This window comes from Cornus florida, unplaced genomic scaffold (assembly GCF_030987335.1).
Source record: "Cornus florida cultivar Cherokee Brave unplaced genomic scaffold, ASM3098733v1 CherokeeBrave_3.0.0_Hap2_Chr10, whole genome shotgun sequence".
NCBI lineage: Eukaryota > Viridiplantae > Streptophyta > Magnoliopsida > Cornales > Cornaceae > Cornus > Cornus florida.
The window spans coordinates 57,069,510-57,089,418 of record NW_026775580.1 but is presented as its reverse complement, the minus strand read 5'-3'; the positions used below and the strand labels follow the sequence as shown (position 1 = coordinate 57,089,418).

General features: G+C 34.2%; 1 protein-coding gene across 1 annotated transcript; it reads right to left on the bottom strand.

The window, feature by feature from the left end:
* Positions 1–10,604: 10,604 nt before the first annotated feature.
* Positions 10,605–18,953, bottom strand: LOC132276077 (amino acid permease 6-like). The gene is made up of 7 exons (XM_059777332.1): positions 18,524–18,953; positions 18,172–18,405; positions 16,751–16,844; positions 16,374–16,588; positions 16,082–16,224; positions 11,567–11,794; positions 10,605–11,419 (listed from the first exon to the last, which is right to left on the bottom strand). The coding sequence occupies exons 1-7, from the start codon at positions 18,633–18,635 to the stop codon at positions 10,997–10,999; spliced, it is 1,449 nt and encodes a 482-aa protein (XP_059633315.1). The 5' UTR covers positions 18,636–18,953; the 3' UTR covers positions 10,605–10,996.
* Between the last annotated feature and the right edge of the window lie 956 nt (positions 18,954–19,909).

Genomic DNA, 19,909 nt, shown 5'->3' with positions numbered 1-19,909 from the left:
ACAATGACACCTAACTAAATTACATCTCATGCTGTCACTACAACCATATTAAACACGTAGCATGCATTTAATCATACATGTAAAAAGGCTAAACACTTAGCATACGGCATGACAACAAGATTATATACTTATACAGATAACAAACAATCTACATATAGCATGCTCTGTCACATCGAAAGTATGCAAAATCGTAACATACAACGCAAGTGGAAACAAGCGTACTTACTACATATATTAACATAAACAAGCATATACAACATGCTAAGGCAGACAAGCATATACAACATGCTAAGGCAGTTAATGAAGGCTTCTAAACATTTAAGTACATAAGCAAACAAACATGTTATCAAATCAAAACATGTTAACAACAGACATGTGAACATATCAAAGCAAGTCAGCAAAAGAATGATATACACCTAAAACCATCGTCCTAAGGTTTTCGAACCTAGGAGCTTTGATACCACTTATGACGACCCTAGTTTTACAAACCCGGTGCATCTTATGATGAACTGAAATGTGACCCGTTAACGGATCAGAAATGCTCAAGCAAAAAAGAGAACAAGGTCTCTAAAGACGTACATCTTCCCTAAGACGCCAAAGTGGCCTCCCGAGGAGTCATGTGACTTAACGGAAGAAAGTCATAAATTAGGGTTTCAAAACCCTCCAAGAAATGGACCAATGGTAAAATGGTCATTTCAACATAAGTGGGAGCTACCGTGCAAACCATTAGATAGACAACAAAAAGTCAATAAGGATAGACTCAAGAATCACTTAATTCGAAGTCTGGATGAAGAAGTTATGATGGTTTCAAATTTCAGTTAAGAAGATGCCAAAGAAGGCCCACTGGGCACCCGCGGCATGCACATGTGCACCCTGACAAGCTACTATCGGTAATAATTTTACCGGCAAGCACCCTGACAAGCTACTACCAGTAGTAGTTTTACTGCCCAAGTAATGGAAAAAGGCCTTCGGGACGTTTTTAAAATGCCTAAATTGCATAGGCAACCTTAAAATACACCTACAAGACTTCCGGAAGTTTCGGAAAGGTCAACACGCTTTTCAAAAAAAAAGTTGATGAATAGTGCCAAGATCTATTTTCAAAAAAAAATGAACAAACCAGAAAATCGGATTTGATGCAGGGTTTTCAAGACCAAGACGGTGTCTTTTGGAAAAATGTTGTGAAGAAACCCACCCTAAAATCACGTTTTCTAAGAGACCATGTTAAGGCCGAAGCTTATTTCTCAAAAAAAATACCTAAAATGCCCCTTAGATTAGATTTTACAATAAAATGAAAAATGAGGTCCAAAGGATGTTCATTTCATCAAATATGTGTTTGTGTGCAAAAGTGAACATGTCCATTCCTTTTTCCTCAGAATTTTATGGATGAATTTTTTTTCTTTGAAATTTCTTTTCTGAGTTTAGTTTCTCATCACTTAGTGTCATCTCGAGTGCTCGGAAATGGTTTCTAAGACTCTTTTCTTTGAATTGACAATTTCCTTAAAGGATCACGTCATTTTCACAATTTTCGTTTTTCGACACTATTCACTTTTTGTCTTTCCCCCGTTTGTCACTTTGTTGGCATAACCTCACTTTTTGTATTTAAAGTTGAGTTTTGACTTCAAGTACCTTCATCCTAAGTGGTTTCCACGAAATACATATCTTTACTTTTGTAGGAAAGTACTCTGGTTGCTCTTGGTGTCCATAGGGGCATAGATGCAAAGTTCTTCAGATTATTTTTGTTTCTTAGGGTGTTTTTCGTAAATATCTTTTGGAAATATTTTGTTTTAGGGGTTTTTAAGAAAATATTTTTAGAAGATATTTTCTTTCTGGGCCAGTTTTGCAGTTACCCTTTCTTGGAAGGACCAATGTGCAATTAATGAAAGTCATTGCAAAATGCCTCGTTTTAAGCCTGGATCCTCGTAAGGGATTCATTTTCACTTTTCATCGACTCGTGAACTCTTAGAATTTCCTCCCGGACGTTTTTCCCAGTTTTAGGGATTTTTGACTTTGGTTGCTGCCGAACTTGTTCGAGCATATCTCGTTGCTCGAGACTCAATTTTCAATGTCGTTTCTTCTGTTATTCATATTTTCTCATTTTGGTTCTTTTTTGTTCACAGAGTTTTGCCGTTTGAGCGCGTCTACTCAAATTTCACTTTTTGGACCCAGCGGGACCCGTTCGGGGCACTTATAGGGTTTTTTTACAAATAGGGGTCTCTAAAATGAAAAGTCAGATATTTCCATCTCTTTCCCCTCTCTTGGCCGGCCCTAACTCCTCCCATGGCTGTCATCTTCTCTCTCCTCTTTTGGATTTCTTCCCTTGAATAAAAAGTGGCGATGCCTTAGGCTTTAGTGTTCGCCTTGACGAGGCCTTCAATTCCAACCGATTGGAATTCCATTTTGGCCATTTTTCGAGTTCAGGTTTGAAGCAAAGTTTGGATTTTGGTAGGACCTCCTTGGGGTTTAATGATCACCTCGTTGTCCCCGACAAAACCCCGAAGTTTCGTCGGATTCGAAGCGGTTTCATTTTGGTGGGGATTTGAAATTTTCATCTCAAATTGAGGTAGGGGATGTCATAGGTTTATACTTGAGTTATATTGATTGTTTTAGAAGCATATATAACTTGTGAGCATGTCTTTGTTCAAGTTTTAGAATTTAATTTAATTATTTTCTACGTTTAAGATTTAATTCATATGGTTGTATACAACTTAGAATTAAATTGTGGCATGCTAGTAAATTTGGCCTTGGTATGTTAAATAACATATATTAAATTGGAGGCATTTGAATAAGAATTGTAAAGTTTATTTAATATTTATCTTTTATGAAAGTTTAACTCACATAGTTGTATCAAGCATGAAATCAACTTGTAATGTGATATTAAAGTAGGCCTAGGTATGTTCTTTAACCTATGTTAAATTCAAGACATTTGGAGTTGTTTGAAAATTTAGAGAAAATTAATTAATTTGCTTAATCAATTTTATTTTAAGTATTGTAGTCACTTAAATGGATTTTTGGTATAATATATATGAAGAGCATGTTATATCCTTTAACAAATATTAATTTGAGTCTATTTGGGATTGATTTGAAATTTAGAGACTTTTCATGTTAGGTTGAAAATCCCTTAAAATGTAGTGAAATTAATTACCTTGTGAGCATATTACTAATTAGATGTAGAATTAGTATTTGTGACCTCTTGAAATGGTAATTGTACTTAGCATGATATAAAATATCATTGACTTGCATAACTTGTTTAAAATCTTGTGTAGGTATATAACTTGTTAGAATATTACAATCATTTACTTTGAAAGTTTGTTACTAAATTGAAGCTTATTTAGTACTTGTGGCTTAGGATGGTAATGTGGCTTAATTGTTGTAAGATATTATTGTTTTATGTATAAATTGCATATTGAGGACATGACATGTCATATGTTATTTGGACTTGAATTTTAGGACATGGTTTGTGTGGATTCAACCTTACTTGTGCATGGAATGTGGTAACTTGCATTTGAGTTTGTATAAGTTTTGAACTTATTGATTTTGGAAAGCTTATGAGGACATAATTTATGTGATGGCTAGGGTTTGACTCTAGTACAGAGACAAGAGTCTTCTAAGTCATAAGTACGCATTAGGTGGTACCTTGTGGGTCATAATTACCCGAAAATACTTGCTTGGTCTACCGACCGCATGTCCTAGTCTTTTCACTATTTGATTTTGCATTTAATTTCAAGTTGTTAATCATAGATTACTTGTAAGTTAAGAATTGAAACTTGTTTTAGGTATTTGAATCTTGTTTAGTATACTTGAACTTGTATACTTGTTCTGTGAGTTTAAATAGCATTTAGTATACTTGTGCCGTGTATACTTGTCTTTATGCGCAATCCTATTAGCTTAGTATACTTGTGTTGTGTACTTGATATACGAGATTCCACATTAAATGTATACTTGTGTGAATATACTTAGACATTGCATGACTTGTTTTAATATGGTTTAGTATACTTGGAAATGTATACTTATATGTTGTATATCGTGTTTTAGCATCATTTTGTATACCTAAGTATGTATACTTGTATGTCATTATTCATTTCAATTACATGAGTAGCTTAGGATGATCCTTGAGTCTTACTTATGACATAGACGTTAGGTAGCATGATCCTTGAATTGCTTCATGTAAATGTAATAACCATGTAAAATGCTAGGTTAATGCATGCTCATTTCCTACGAGTAGCTTTATGTTACTCAGCCCGAAGTTACTGGGGATTTGTTTTAGGTACAAAGATTTGGTTCGTGATGCTCATCATTCCTTGGATGACTTGTAGCTTTCAAGTTTCCATTTCATACAAATGTTAGCATAAAATATCATTTTGTAGCCTTATACGTCAAAACTTGTATTTTTTTTATTCCATATATGTAATGTGTGCTTGAGTACACCTTTTACAATGTATTTGACATGTATAAGATGAGGCCGGAGGCCAATGACATGTATATTGTATTCTACGTAACTTTTAACTTCATGAAATATTATGAAAATATTGAAAACTGCCAAATCATTGTGTCACCATGGTTGCATCGGGTGTGGGAATTCCATTTTTATTATTTCATTGGGTCTCATTAATCATGTATGAAGTGTGGCCAAGGGCCAAACGGTCATTTGACTCCATTTTATATTTTTGGATTTCATGTTTTCCATTTCAAGTTTATTTTCACCCTTTTGGCCGTTGGGGGGTCGAATTTTGTATCGGTGGTATTTTTAAGCTATGGATCATTGTAGTGTGTCCTAATAGGTAAGTTACGTTTGTGTGCATGATAATTTTCAAGAAAAACCTCATCCTTGGTGATTTAAGCTTCCTACGGACTCATTTTGCATTTTTATTGCATAATCTGGTTTAAGGGCATTTTAAGGTTTTCTTTTGGGAAATAAATTCCGGTTTTCACATGGTCGCTTAGAAAACGTGATTTTAGGAAGGAGTTTCTTCTTCGTATTTTTTCAGAATATGTCATCTTGGTATCAGAAACCCTTTGCGAAGTTCATCTTTCAGTTTTGCATTTTAGCAGCCTTTTAAACCTCATGACCTGATTTCATGGAGGGGCATTTTGGGCATTTTACAGTGATTTTTTTTTATTTTCATTGCCGAGTAGAAAACTCAATTTTGGGGGGGGGAGGTGTTTCTTTGTGTTTTTCCAAAAAATGTTCTGGGCCCTAAAAAACCTATTTTTTTCCCCGAAAAACCCCTATTGTCAGCTTTTTGCTGACTTTTAGTACAAGTGTGCGAGTAGTGGATTCTCGTAACCGGTTAGATGACTTGGGGCAGTGTTGTGGTCATTCTATTTTGCCTTCTAACTGGTTAGGAAAGCCTTGTAACCGGTTAGATAGTCTTGGGTTGACTATTTTGACCTTTTTACCCTTTTTTCTTTCGTTAGCCATATCTTCTTCGTCCGTACCCGAGTCAAGTGATTCTTGAGTCTAAATTTATTAATTTTTTGTTGTCTTTCCAATGGTGTGCACGGTGGCATCCATTTCTGGGTAAAATGACCATTTTACCCTTGGTCCATTTCTTGTAGGGTTTTGAAACCCTTGCTTCCTTCTCGCTTCCGTTGAGTCATAGGACTCCTCGGGAAGCCACTTTTGTGTCTTAGGGATGATGTACATCTCTAGAGACCATGTTTAGTTTAGCTTCTATATTTTGGATCCGTTTTGGGTCATCACAGGACACACCGGGGTTGTAAAATTCAGGGTTGTCACATGCACGCAATCGTAATATACATATTAAGACGCGCTACAATGGCCCATGGTCCCCAAATACGCCCAATGCAAAATATGACATGTCAAACCTTCGAAATCCATAAAATTACCTTTAAAAGTAAATTTCAAAACTAAGTGCATACATGTAATTCCAAAAGATGTGTAGCCCTTAGCCACATATCATACATATAAAATAAATGCCAAAAAGTGTACTTAGGTACACAATACAAATTTCAAAGTAAAAATGACATATTAAACCAAAAGAAAGCTACATGCTAACACTTGCATGTTTTCAAAAATACGTCAAAATACTCCAAGGAAACCAAGGCAACCTAGGGATGTTGTGCATCCCAAAACAAGGTTTCTTTACCTGAAAAATATCCCAAACAATTAGGATGATTAAACAAGGTACTCATAAGAAGAAGTACATGCGTATACCCTATAGTTTCAAATATCTTGTAAACTCAATATAAACCAATACAATGGTTCATTCCTCCTAGCGTCTATGTTACAAGGAGAACTAAGGGATCATCTCAAGCTACACAAGTATTTGAAATGATAAATACAAGACGTATAAGTATACAAGCATAATTATACTAAACGAAATTGAAACATACATGGAACAAGTATACATAGCATGAGTATACTAAGTGTAATTGAAAAACACAAGAAGCAAGTATACAAGACTCAAGTATACTAAATGAAATTGAAAACGTAAGAAGAAAATATAAAAGGCTCAACTATACTAAATGAAATTGAAAACGCAACCACCAAATCACAAGCTACAAATAATCAATGATTAACAACTTAGAATTGAATGCGAAATCAAGTAGTTGGAAAGACTAGAACATGTGGTCTCTAGACCAAACAAGTTATTCCAAGTAATTACGACCCACAAGGTACTACTTAGTGCACACTAATGTCGTAGGGAGAAATTCTATCTCTCGTACTAGAGCCGAACCCTAGCCATGACATTTTTCAGTCCTTACAAGCTTTCCAAAATCAATAAGTTCATGATATATACATAATAACAATGCATGAAACTACCTACTAAGCACAAGTAGGGTGAAACCACATAAACTATGTCCTAATGTTTCATGTCTACAACGGCATACACCATGTCGAATCTTCAATGAGCGATTTGTTACATATACAATGGTATATAATATGTCGAATCTTCAATGTGCGATACGTTACACGCTAAGATTATAGTATAAAGCAACTAAATCAAGCTACCATTTGCAAGCTACAATTACTAAGCATATAACAACCTAGAAATAAGCTCTCAAGGTAAACATAATTAATATCCTACAAGAATTTATCATCTCAACAAGACAAATCTCTAAGAATTAACAAGTTCTTGAATCAAATAACCTTTGTACACAATATTTATAAGCTACAAATACTTTAAATTTCTAAATATTAATTAAATCAAGTTATTATCATGCGAGCTACAGTTACTAAATATATCAAAATCTAGTAATAAGCCTTCTAAGTAGACATTATTAATATTATTCAAGATTTCATCATCATAACAACAAAATCTCTAGAATTTAGGAATCTAGTAAATGAGACAATTTACTTACACAAGAAATACATATTATACATGCTTTTAATTGTAAAACCCTAAATCAAGCATATAATTTCTACCTTTATATACAATACAACAATTCTATAAGCATATAATCAATGTATATTAAGCCCCAAATATATTTAAACCACAAAGGAAATAAATATACAGCCACCGCTACCTCAATAGAGAATAGAATCTCTATAATCCAAGGAAAACGAGCTTAAAAACTAAAAACCGTACAAAGGTGTTATAGAGGATGATGAGGGGAAACTTTTATCTTCCAAGACCTAAGACCAAAGATCAATGGAAGGAGCTCAAAAATCACAAATGGAGGCTAGGTAAAAGGTTCCAACAATGGTGGCTTGAGAGGAAAGAGATGAAGGCTTAGTAAAAATCATGTATTCCTCCACTCACAAAGTCTTTGTTGGTAAAAAACATACACTCAAACACCACCTCTTTCACACACACACACTAAAAGCAAAGCCAACACTACCTCTATAACACACACACTTTAGGATATTACATCAAAGTCCCTCTTCTAAGATATTTAAAAATATATTTTGTAGAAAGGTCCCTTCTCAAAATATCTCACAAATTAAATTGCAAAATGGTCCCTAAGATGAAAAATAATTATGAAAAGATAATTACACAATTACCCCACAAAGCAAAGATGTTTCCAAAAAAACGATGCATCCATGCCCTTTACGGAAAAGTAAACAAGTAACATGCTTTTCTAAAAAAGTAAAACTATGCATTTCAAGGGAATCAAATGAAATGGATGCATGCAAAGTGAGGTTACACGAAAGAAAACAATAAACGGGAAAATGACAAAAAAAAAAAAAGAAAAATGCCCAAAAAGGCGTGAAGATGACACGGTCCTCACAAGGACACTACAACATCTAGAAGGAGTAGTGTCGGAAACTATTTCCGAGCACTTAACAAGACTCGAAGGAACAAAACCCGAACTCAAAAAGAAATATCAACGGAAAAAGAAAATTTGTAAAAACAGGAAAAAAGGAAAGGAAGGAAAATGATCGGGTTATTACACGAGCTACAGGTGCACAATCCCACATCGCCTGGGTGTGGATGGGGCAAATGCTATATGTAGATTCAACACCCTTCTATGACACAATGCGTTTTAAAGCCGTGATAGCTGTGAACCTATCAGAACTCCGGAGTTAAGCGTGCTTAATCTAGATAAGTACCAGGATGGGTGACCCCCTGGGAAGTCTCTAATCCGAGTGAGCTAAAAAGAGAAAATATTGTGTCTGGATAGGGTGAGGGTTGTTACAAATGGTATCAAAGCCTGACCCAGCCGGAAGTGTGGCCAACTAGGACGTTGGGCCCCAAAGGGGGGTGATTGTGGCAACCTTGTGGGCGGGTGCGGGCACTAGCAGGCTACCACACTAGACGAACTACGGGTGCATAATCCCACATCGCTTGGGTAAGGAAAAAGTGAAGTGCTTATATGTGATTGTGTTATCTCCAATTGGTACGAGTCCTTTTAGGGTAAAGCCCAAGAGTAAAATCGTGAGGGTTCAGACTCAAAGCAGACAATATCATACCATGTGGTGGAGTGGGTCGTTACAAAAGCTCCATTTAATTCCAATGAGCTCTAAACAAACTACGATCAAAATTTAGTGACCAAACCGAATGGTTTCAGCATCCCAACCCATGGAGTTATAACGAACAAACCAGTGAAGGGGTACAACAATCCAACTGGGTAGAAGCATTGAAAACCCATTTTGAGAGTTCCTTATTGTATACTGTAATTTATTCAGTAAAGGTTTTACATTACTATAGTTAATGTTTTACTTTGCTTAAGTATAAGTTTTACATTAGTTAATAAAAATTTTACATTATTCAGTAAAAGTTTTACGTATAATAAACATTTTACATGAGTGCGGTGAATGAGCTCCATTGATTCTGATGAGTTCCATGCTAACAATGACCAAGAAGCGACAAAGACCAAATTGGTGAAGCTACATAGACCCAGTAGTGACCTTCACACCGACGAAGACAGACCCAACAGTGAACTTCATTAATTCCGATGAGTTTCAACCATCAAAGTTCCATTGATTTTGTCGAGCTTTGAGCAAACAACGACTAAACTTTAGTGACCGAACCGAATAGTTTCAGCATCCCAACTCGTGGAGTTACAATAAATAAACCGGCGAAGTGGTATAGTCATCCAATCGGATAACTCCATTGAAGACCCATTTTGAGAGTTGCTTGCTGTATATTTTACATTATTCAGTAAAGATTTTACATTATTGTAACGTTTTACTTTGTTTAAGTACAAGTTTTGCATTATTCGGCGAAGACAAACCCAACAGCAAGCTTTATTAATTTCGGTGAGCGACGGACAATGAGAGTAATGGTGTGCCCTAGGTCTGAGGAGAGAAAGAGAACAATGACAGAAGAGTAATAGATTGGCAAAGTAGATATATGGATGGAAAACTAACAGGTCAGTGGTCTGGCGGTACCAAGCTCCTACTTCTCAAAGAAAGGTCAGAGGTTCGAGCCTCAGTGGAGACATGTGTGTGTAAGTACCGACTAGGAAAAAAGATATATGGATGGAAAGATAATAAGGATTATTTAGTAAATTACAGAAGTAACTTATAGATCATTTGGTCTCCATGTATTGCAAATTGACATATTCTTAATTACTAACGCTCTTTCAGATTTTCGATTCAGAAACAGTGATTACAATCTCCGGGACACCTGAACAAACCTGTGCTGCGCAGAGCTTATTCAAGCATTTGTAATTAGTGAGACAGAAGCCCCCTTTGACCTTTTTTACTTATGAACTTCTAATCTTGGCATTTGTATAACTGAATGCATACATATGATTTGAAAGGATAACTTGACTGGAAAAAACAAAATTCCAAAAAATTACATTAATATATTTAATGTTTACTATATAAATTCTACATGAGAAGAAAGAATATTTCTTGATGATCGACATGATAGGCAGTTGGATTTTGTGACAAACTTAAAGAATTTGATTATGTTGTTGTACAAAATTCTTTGTTATAGGATGATTTGATTGAACCAACTTGGTTAATTGAGCTTAATTCCATGAAGATCATTAACATACAATTTTCATTTTATTAGATAAATCATACCATATAATAATTCTTAGAGATAATTATGGAAAGGAAGTCCTGAAAATTTATAATATTCCTAATTATGTCATGTTTTGACAAGTGAAATTCACAATTATTTAAATACAGAGTAACACTCATTGATGATAAAAAATTTTGGTTTACCATACAACAGAATTAGCATATATAAAGAAGAAATACACTACCATTTGGATTCAGAATCCATTATATCGATCGATGAATCAATTGCAGATATATCACAAGTCACAACTTACAATTTCAACCATGTTCTTGATAATTTCAAATTCAGGTAATGTCTCCTCAAGTGCCTTTCAGCATTTTGGTGCATGATTAAAACATTTGGAACTATAAAATACATCCAGACTCCACTTGAATATTCATACTAAGAATATTGCTGGTGGGTTTGAAAGCGTGAAATTGAAGCCTTAGAATTGAAACCGAAGACCATATTATATTAGTTCAAACTTTAAACTAATTATTTTCCAGTTTCAATTTCAAGGCACGAATTTCATCCAACCAAACGCTTGACTTACATGTTCAACAAGATGTATTGTGAACTTATTGATTCTTGAAGGGATGGTATTCCTTGAGATTCTTAGCAAGCCCCTGTATTGAACCAGCAGAAGCAACAATCGACACAACCAGACAAGCCCAGCTCAGTATTTTCATCCATGTCCAAGTGAAAGAAAACTTAGGTATTTTCGCCTGCGCAATGTATATTTCTATGGGGAAGTACACTGTCAATGGATAGAATGAGAGCGCTCCGATCAAGCCCACAAAGTGATTGAAGAATGGGAATATCATGGCCACCACAGCTGTTACTATCACATAGCATGATCTCCACACCAGCCTGAAGAAATTCACATGGTAAACTCCATAAAATGGAATGCTCACATTGTGATCGACTGTTATGAAGTCGCTCTCTGGCCAACGCTTCTTGCTCTGTGACTCTACAAACCCGAAGATGGGTTGGCAGAAAACCTGTGTACGTAGAAGAATGTTTAAGGATTTAAATATTAAAATTATACCATCTCTAACAGCTTAACATGATATTAATATTTTCTAACCACTTAAATTTTTAGAGTAGATAACTGTTAACAAAGAAGACGAAACTAGTAGTTTACATACCTGGTAAGCTCCAATAAGGTGGATAGCAATGCAAACATTGGCAAAGTCAATTAGCCAAAAGGGTTCATAAAAGCCAAAGCCTGTTAGGAAATTTCCCGGTGCATTGTTTCCGAATGCTGCGTAGCCGACGCAACCACACAGGAAATAGAACAGGGTTGTGGTTGAGACACCCAAAAATGAAGCTTTTTTCATCACTTTGTTCTCTGGAGGATGTGATCTCAGTGTGTCCTGCAATACATGAGGTTCCACACATTCAACATACATATATATATATATATACACACACACACACACACATATATGTACATATAGGTGCAAAAACCTATCAACATCTTCATTGATAGACTTGTTAACCTTGTTTATAACCACATCTTCCATGTAAGTTGAGATATGAGGCAAGGTCCATAGACAAGACTTTTTTTCCTTTTATTTTCACTGTGTTTAACATCAATGTAATATAATATTTATTAGTTCCTGCTTAATTTTCCCTCCGTCATTCTTAGTTTCTTTTTCTTTAATTTCTTTTAAAATATTGTTTACGTATAATAAACACAAAAAAAAAAAAATTCGTGTGGTCTAGCAAAACTCAGTGAAGATTAGGCATAAGGTTTCAGTGTTTCACTATGCGAAAAATATAAAATTACAAGTTCAGCTCCAAACTCTATAACTCTCTCACTCTAGTTGCCCTTATATACTGTAGTATAAAAATATTTTAAACTGAATTTACAACCCGAAAAGAGAATAACGGGTCAGAAAAATTTTCCGAAAACACTGCCCTGGACCCATGACTTTGATGGACCTGGGCTCACACAAAGTCCACGGTTGCAACCAAAACAAAATTTGGAGCACAACAATCATAGATTAAATAATTGAGTCCATATCAACAAATCTATCAAGGCCTCTTTTTCTGTGCACTTCCCCTTAAAAGGAAGAGTTCACATTAGTTTTCTAAAGGTCAGCTTTTTTTTTTTTGTTTTTTTGTTTTTCTTTTTTTGTTGGTTCCGTGTGAGGGAGATAGGTGTTCCCACTCCTTTCTAAAAGAAAAGAGGGGCTGTGGGCCTCGCTACAATGGTTTTTCCGCCTCTTATCTTAATCTTTTAGATATGAGCCATAATTAAATGCGTTATGACTAGTGATAGATTGGAAGTTTGTCATTTCTCAAAAGTATAAATTATTAAATAAAGTTATCTATCCGTTCTTATAAGCCCTGCATCCTCTTCATTCAAATTCGTTACGTGACAGCCTCTAACACTAAGTCATGTTAAAAGTTGAAAGGGGAACACAATCTATATTAACTAGAAGGTCCACACCCTTGTGCCAAGGGCTATTGGTAAACTATCCGTTCTTAAGTCCTGCATCCTCTTCATTCAAATTCGTTACGTGACAAACCTCTAGCACTAAGTCATGTTAAGAGTTGAAAGGAGAACACAATCTATATTAACTAGAAGGTCCACACCCTTGTGCCAAGGGCTATTTGTAAAGGTGCTCGTGTCACATTTGCTCCGGTGGATATATAACACTATCAAATAACTTATGTTTTTTAATATAAAGACAAGCATTAAACCAATTACAAATATCATTAAGCCCAAATTTTGCCCGAAAAGGAGCCAGAATTAAACATAAACAAGTAGTCATACAGGGGCGGAGCCAGGAATTTAGTTCGGGGGGGGCATGTTAACATTGACAAAATAATTTTTTTTCAACCATACCGAAAACATAATAGTGTAACAACAATGCATTAGAATAAGTGAATAAAAAATGAATAAGAAGATAAAAAAAGAAAAAGAAGAGTTATTGCACATAAATTATGCATGAGTGCAAGAAAAAATAAATTTTTAAGAAAAAAAATGATTTTTTTAAGAAGAAAATGAAATAAAAAGAAAAAAATATGAGAGAATTTTGAAGGAAAAAATAGATTTTAATTGTAAAAAGAGAATGCAAAAGTTTTTAAAGATGATAAAAAGAAATTTGAAGAGTAAGAAGGAAAAGGAATAAAGAATTAAAGACCTTTTTAGAAATATATAATTTTATGGGGATAACTTATAAATTTTATGAGGGTATTTTATAAATATTTACAAATTATACGCATAAAATAAAATAAAATTTAGTAGATTCAGAGGCAAAGGGACCATTTTAATAATTTTGAGGGGGCATTTTATCAATTTTTATAAATATATGTATAAATAAAATAAAATAAAAATTATAACGAGGCAGCAAGGCAGGGGGCAGTTGCCCCCCTGGGCACATACTGCATCCGCCACTATAGTCATATATATGGTTTAATCTCTCGTCACTAAAGAAAGATGTTGTTTAATATAATTCAAAATTAAGTATTGAAAATTTTAATGACTTAAATTTTAAGTACGAAAGTTTTTAAATAATAATTTAAAAATAAATATATCTTTCAAAAAAAATTAACTATTAACATTCAACATTTAGTAATAATTGATGTGTCACTCAAAATTAAATATTTAATTTATTCAAAATTAAATGCTGAATTACGTTATCGTGGAAATTAGTCGGTGAATGGCCCTACAAATATCAATCTAAGTAAAGGTGTGCCTAAAGAAGACGTGACGACATTGGTACCATGGTTTTAGATAACGCAGAAAAGAAAAGATGATGAGGTAAAAGAAAAAGTAAGAAAAACAAAGACGAAAAAAAAGGTGGGCTTTCACTTCATTTGAAAAGGGTCACACGTTCAATGGCCTAAAATCTTCTATTCATGTGGTCCGTCAGTTAAATGGTCCACAAGGAATCATTTGTTACACAGCCCTGTACAGTAGTAAACCCACCTATACCAAACCTTATTTTTCTAGCCCCAAACCCCATGCTCAAGTCACTGTCGGTCGGTGGTGTCACGTGGCAACATTTTTGTCCCATTTGGTTTATATTAATCAGATGGCTCATTTTTAATATCATCATTTATTCTTTTCGAGCTCCAATATTTTGAATTCAATTTTTACAAAATATAAAAATATTTAAATTTAAAATCATGTGTGACTAAGAGTAATTGTACATATATATTTGTAAATTATTTGAAAGTCCAAAATGACTAATAGGAGAGTTGATTTTTCATTATAAAATTAAAATAAATAAATAATAATAATGATAATTTTATATCAAATTTTATCTCAATCGTAGTATCTTTCACTAATCATAACAAGATTGAAAATAAATTGTCAACTATACTACAGTACAAAGTAAAAAAAAAAAAAAACAAGGGAATGTTGCTTCAGGTAAATGACAATTTACCAGCTTTTTTGGAGTGGGTGGGATATCAATGTCCGGAAAATTACCTATAATTTGACTTTTCCATTTTTTTTTTTTTTTTTTTTTGGCAATATTTTTCCATTCTAAAGGTTCAATAAAAAATAATGTTTTTTATGCCTGTTTCCAAATATATTTTAAACCTCTCAATCTTGTAGGAGTAATTTTTTTAACTTAAATTTATTAAATTAATATTTTGTTTAACAATTAAAACTTTGAATACATAAATTTTGAATGTTAAAAAATTAGTATATTTTCTGAAAATAAGAGAATATTTCAAATATTTTTCGAATAAAAATAAGTAATATTTTAGAGAATAGATCAAAACTTTTTAGAAAAAATTAAAATTAAGTATACATATGCAATTAATAATATATATATATATATAATCACAAATTATAAAGGTTATAGGTGAGAGATTTAGAATCATTAAAAAATTATTTATATAAAATAGGATGTAATAGTGATGGGACTTCTCGGTTATTAGCTGTAAGGGACAGGTGGAACTTAATAAACGGCTACTTGAGAATGATGGAATTAAACAAGTTGAAAACTTTACAGAGAAAATTTTGTGGCTGAATTATTATATGTACCGTGTGTATGTATTAATGGATTGGATGCATTGGAGGAGACAGTAGGGACTTCGCATGTATGCATGCATGCATGCTGCCTACACTGTGTATGTATGTGTGTGTGTATATATATATATACATATATATTATGTTGTATATCTGATTTTGGTTTAATCCTTTCGTTACACTTGATTTACAGCGATATTCATCTTGAGTCCATTAACGCGGACAATTTTGCGACAGCGAATCACTGTATATAGCTAATATATATATATATACACACACACACACAAACCGTTTGGAAATGGAGATGGTAAGACTTTTGAGGTACTGGTAGTTGGTTACAATAGAATCAAAGATGAGTTGAGAGTTTAAATGATGCACATAATTTGTGGAGAATTACCTAATTTAGAATTCGAAATCAAAAAGTATTTAGGTGGATTGATTCTTCATTACCAAAATATATATACACATGTTTATATTCAGAAATGACACACGAGGATAACAGTTGAATTTGACTGTAATTTTTTTTTTTTTATATATAATTTTCCTTTTTATACTTAAATCATACCTAAGAAAAATCAGGTACGGAGAAAATTTCATAATTAAGAGATCATTATTATGTTCATTTTGAGTGTGTGTGTGTGTGTGTAAGATGAGGAGATTGGCTTGCCTGTATTTCGATGAGGACGTTGGTGTAAGCGTACGCAAAGGCGATATCACCAACGGCTTGGAATGTTCTCCAAACCTTCTCTGATCCAGTCACGTCCACCCCAATAGTCACGCCTGTTAGGCTTGTCCGTACATGTCCACCTCCTAATTATAATTTCACAATCACAAGTAATTAAAGCAGTGAATTAAACCAAAGCTATTCAATTATGCATGAGAGCTCAATTGGCTTGTCGTCTATTTATATAATATATATATATATATATACACACACACAAACACAAAGACATACATACCTGCAACTTTAGCTATGGAAAGTCCAATGCCTATGGAAGAATAAGCAAAAGACATCACAGCAGCAACTATAGAGAGCCATGAGAGCTTGTGAAAATTTGGTATTTGACTCAGAACGATCTGAATGGCGGCAAAGATGATCATGAAGGGATAGTTTGATATTGAGCATTTAACATGATGCCCGTGTTTGTGAAAGCAATTTGACCTTTTAACGGCCCTGATCATCAACAGAAATAAAAATTTTAAAATTTGAGAATTTATAATAATTGATAGTCTTTAATTATATATTATTATTGTATTATATATGAATTACAAGTCAATGGTTTGGAAGACTCAAACATATAGATTTAAAGTAGGTCTATTTTTGGTTGATGCTTACACCATACTGATAGAAGCAGTTATTGTGTATCCAATAGTAACCCCAATGAGATTAGTATACTGAGCTAGTCCACATAGTTGGACCTTCATTCCTCCTGAAAAATACAAAACGCCAAAAACCCATTAATTTTTAACATTTCTAAAACTACCCATTTATGATTTTCATAAAATTAATTGCAGTAATTAAAGATCCATAGGGAAGTGGGTTTTTATTAAAAAAAAAAAGGTCAAGTGCATTAAACCCCCCTAAACTATTGGGATATGTGCAAGAAACCCCCTGAATTATAAAAATTGTAAAAAAAAACCCCCTGAACTATTGGAGTATGTGCAAGAAACCCCCCTGAATTATAAAAGTTACAAAAAACCCCTCTGAACTATTGGGGTATGTGCAAAAAACCCCCTGAACTATATATTTTTTTGCAATTTACCCCATCTAAGCGAATTGATTGACTAAAACGGACGATGAAGCAGAGGAATTTGTTGTTGGGATCGGTGGGTCTCCTGTCATAGCTCCATCATAGCCGTTGCACCACTAGCCAGATCCATCGGCCATATATATCGCACTTCTCTACACCGTTGCGTCAACCCATCGCCGTCACCGCCTTGCCCGCCATTCAGCTTACCTTGCTCGCCGGTCCATTCCACCGTCCATTCCAATCTCGCCGGCCCATTCCGTCATCTCCATAGCTGAGCACATCACCGTCCGTGTTTCGAGCACACAGCCATCCATAGTTCACCGCCGAGCCCCTTGAGCTCACCGCCGCCTTCACAGTTCACGGCCAAGTCAATCGAGCTCTCATCACAGCCGAATCCTCCGCGCACAAGCCACCATCATCCGAGACCGAGCCATCCCGCCAACCTCGGATTTCTTTGGTCTCCTCTCTCTCTCTCTCTAGCTCTCAGTTTTGGGTTGTGTTGGGTGAAAGGCATCTTTTGGCAGAAAAAAAAAAGTAAGAAGTATATAAGTTAAAACGACGCAGTATACATGTTATAAGGGTAAACTGGTTTTTCAAAATTTTCTGTACCGGAAGCTGATGTCATGGGGTTAAATTACAACAAAATCATAGTTCAGGGGGATAAATTGCAACAAAATCATAGTTCAGGGAGGTTTTTTGTAGTTCAGGGGGGTTTCTTGCAAATGACCAATAGTTTAAGGGGATAAATTGCAACAAAATCATAGTTCAAGGAGATTTTTTATAGTTCAGGAGGATTTCTTGCAAATGACCAATAGTTCAGAGAGATTAATGCACTTTACCCTTAAAAAAATAATCACAAAAAATCATAAATTAAAAAAAGAACACAAACCATCCACACACACATAGTTTGAGTAATGTTAGGATTGTCACATCAGTTAGGTTATACAAACCAACAGGGACTTTTATCATTTTTTATATAGTTTAGGTAAGTAATTTATAATTTTACCTAAGTGGGCTCTCACAACATCCATGTAAGTGTAGTTTCTCTTGCCGGTGACAGGGTCTGGAGATCTGTAACAATCAGCAAGTAGGGTTGAAGTGAAGTAGGTGATGAAAGAGAAAGCCATGAGAACTGCTGGCCCAGCCACCCAACCTAGCTGAGCTATTGCCCATGCTAGAGAAAGCACTCCAGAACCAATCACAGCAGTTATGATATGAGCACTTGCAGTCAATAAAGTTCCTTCAAACCAAAAAAACAAATTCATACAGAGACAGATTAATATGAAATAGATATCAAACACAATTAATTAATATATATGCATATATATAACTTCTATATATCTGTTATTAGATAGTACCAGTTCTTTTAACACGACCATCATCGTCGAAGTTCTTGCGAACATCGCCATTTTCATAGGTCCCTGGACCTTGTTCTAGGTACATGCTGTTCTTCTGCAACTCACCAGCCATTTCTCTCTCTCTCTCTCTCTCTCTCTCTCTCTCTCTATGACTCTCTATGACTCTCTATGGGAGCAGTATGAGGATGTTTTAAGGTGTAAAAAGGAGGGAGAGGCCTAAGGGCCAAAAAGTAGTGATGATGAATAAAAATGGTGGTTTAGTATGTATTGAAGTCAGAGAAGATATGCAATTAACATAGGTGTATCTGAACTTAAATAGAATACTATATACTAGCAAAAAGTGGGAAACAACTTGGCTATGATGATAATAGAGGGTTGGTGTGGCTAGGTTAGGTCTGAAACATTTACAGGGTTTTGTACCATTGATGGTGGTGTTTAAGTGGTACCATGACTTTTGGGTTTGGTCCAAACCATTGAAAGTGAAACATTTATGGTAACCATTAATTGGAATTTGAAATTTAGCAAAAAAATGAGGGGTCGGTTGACTCTGGTCTTCCAAAAGTCAGTGTTTCTCGAGGACGGCTGGCTTTTTGGACTTGGCCGGATAGACCTAGAAATCTTTGTCACCTTTCACAGATTCACCACAACTTGGTTGGGTCCAATCAGAAACATTGATGGATAAAGGTGGGTAACAAAATCAGTTTGATAACTTTATTTTGATATTTCATATTTCAAAACATTTAAAAACTACTTGCAATTTTCTTCGCGATTCCCACGACTCGAAAATAAAGTTTTGATTTTTAGTTTTGGTTTTCAGTTATTTATCATTTTATTATTTTTTACGAGTAGAGAAGTGTTATTTTATTATTTTTCAATTATGCTCCACTAGTAAATAAAATTATAAAAATATTTTACTATATTTGAATAGTAAAATTAAAAATGTTATTTTATTATTTTTCAATTATACTCAAATATTAAATATTTTATTATCTTTTAGTTATACTCAAATAATAAATAAAAGAGTCAATTTTTTAAAAAACAAAAACCACCAACCATATTTTCTACTTTCTCTTTTAAAAAATTCAACAACAAATGTTCGTTATCAAACTATTTTTGTTTTTAACAAAAATGACAACACAATTTTTCAAAAAATTTTATTTTCAAAAAAAAAAAATAAAAAAAATAAAAAACATATTAGACAAGGTAAGTGTACCAGGATACTTTTTTTTTTTTTTATCTTTGGTAAGTTACAGGGTTAGGCACCTAAAAAGATTTTTAAATTTTAGTTTTACAAAAGTGTACTGCCAAAACAAAACCTGTTGCATATATATTCTGCAATCCGTTCCTGTACTTGTTTTTCGAAATTCACTTTTAAAAGATTGAAAC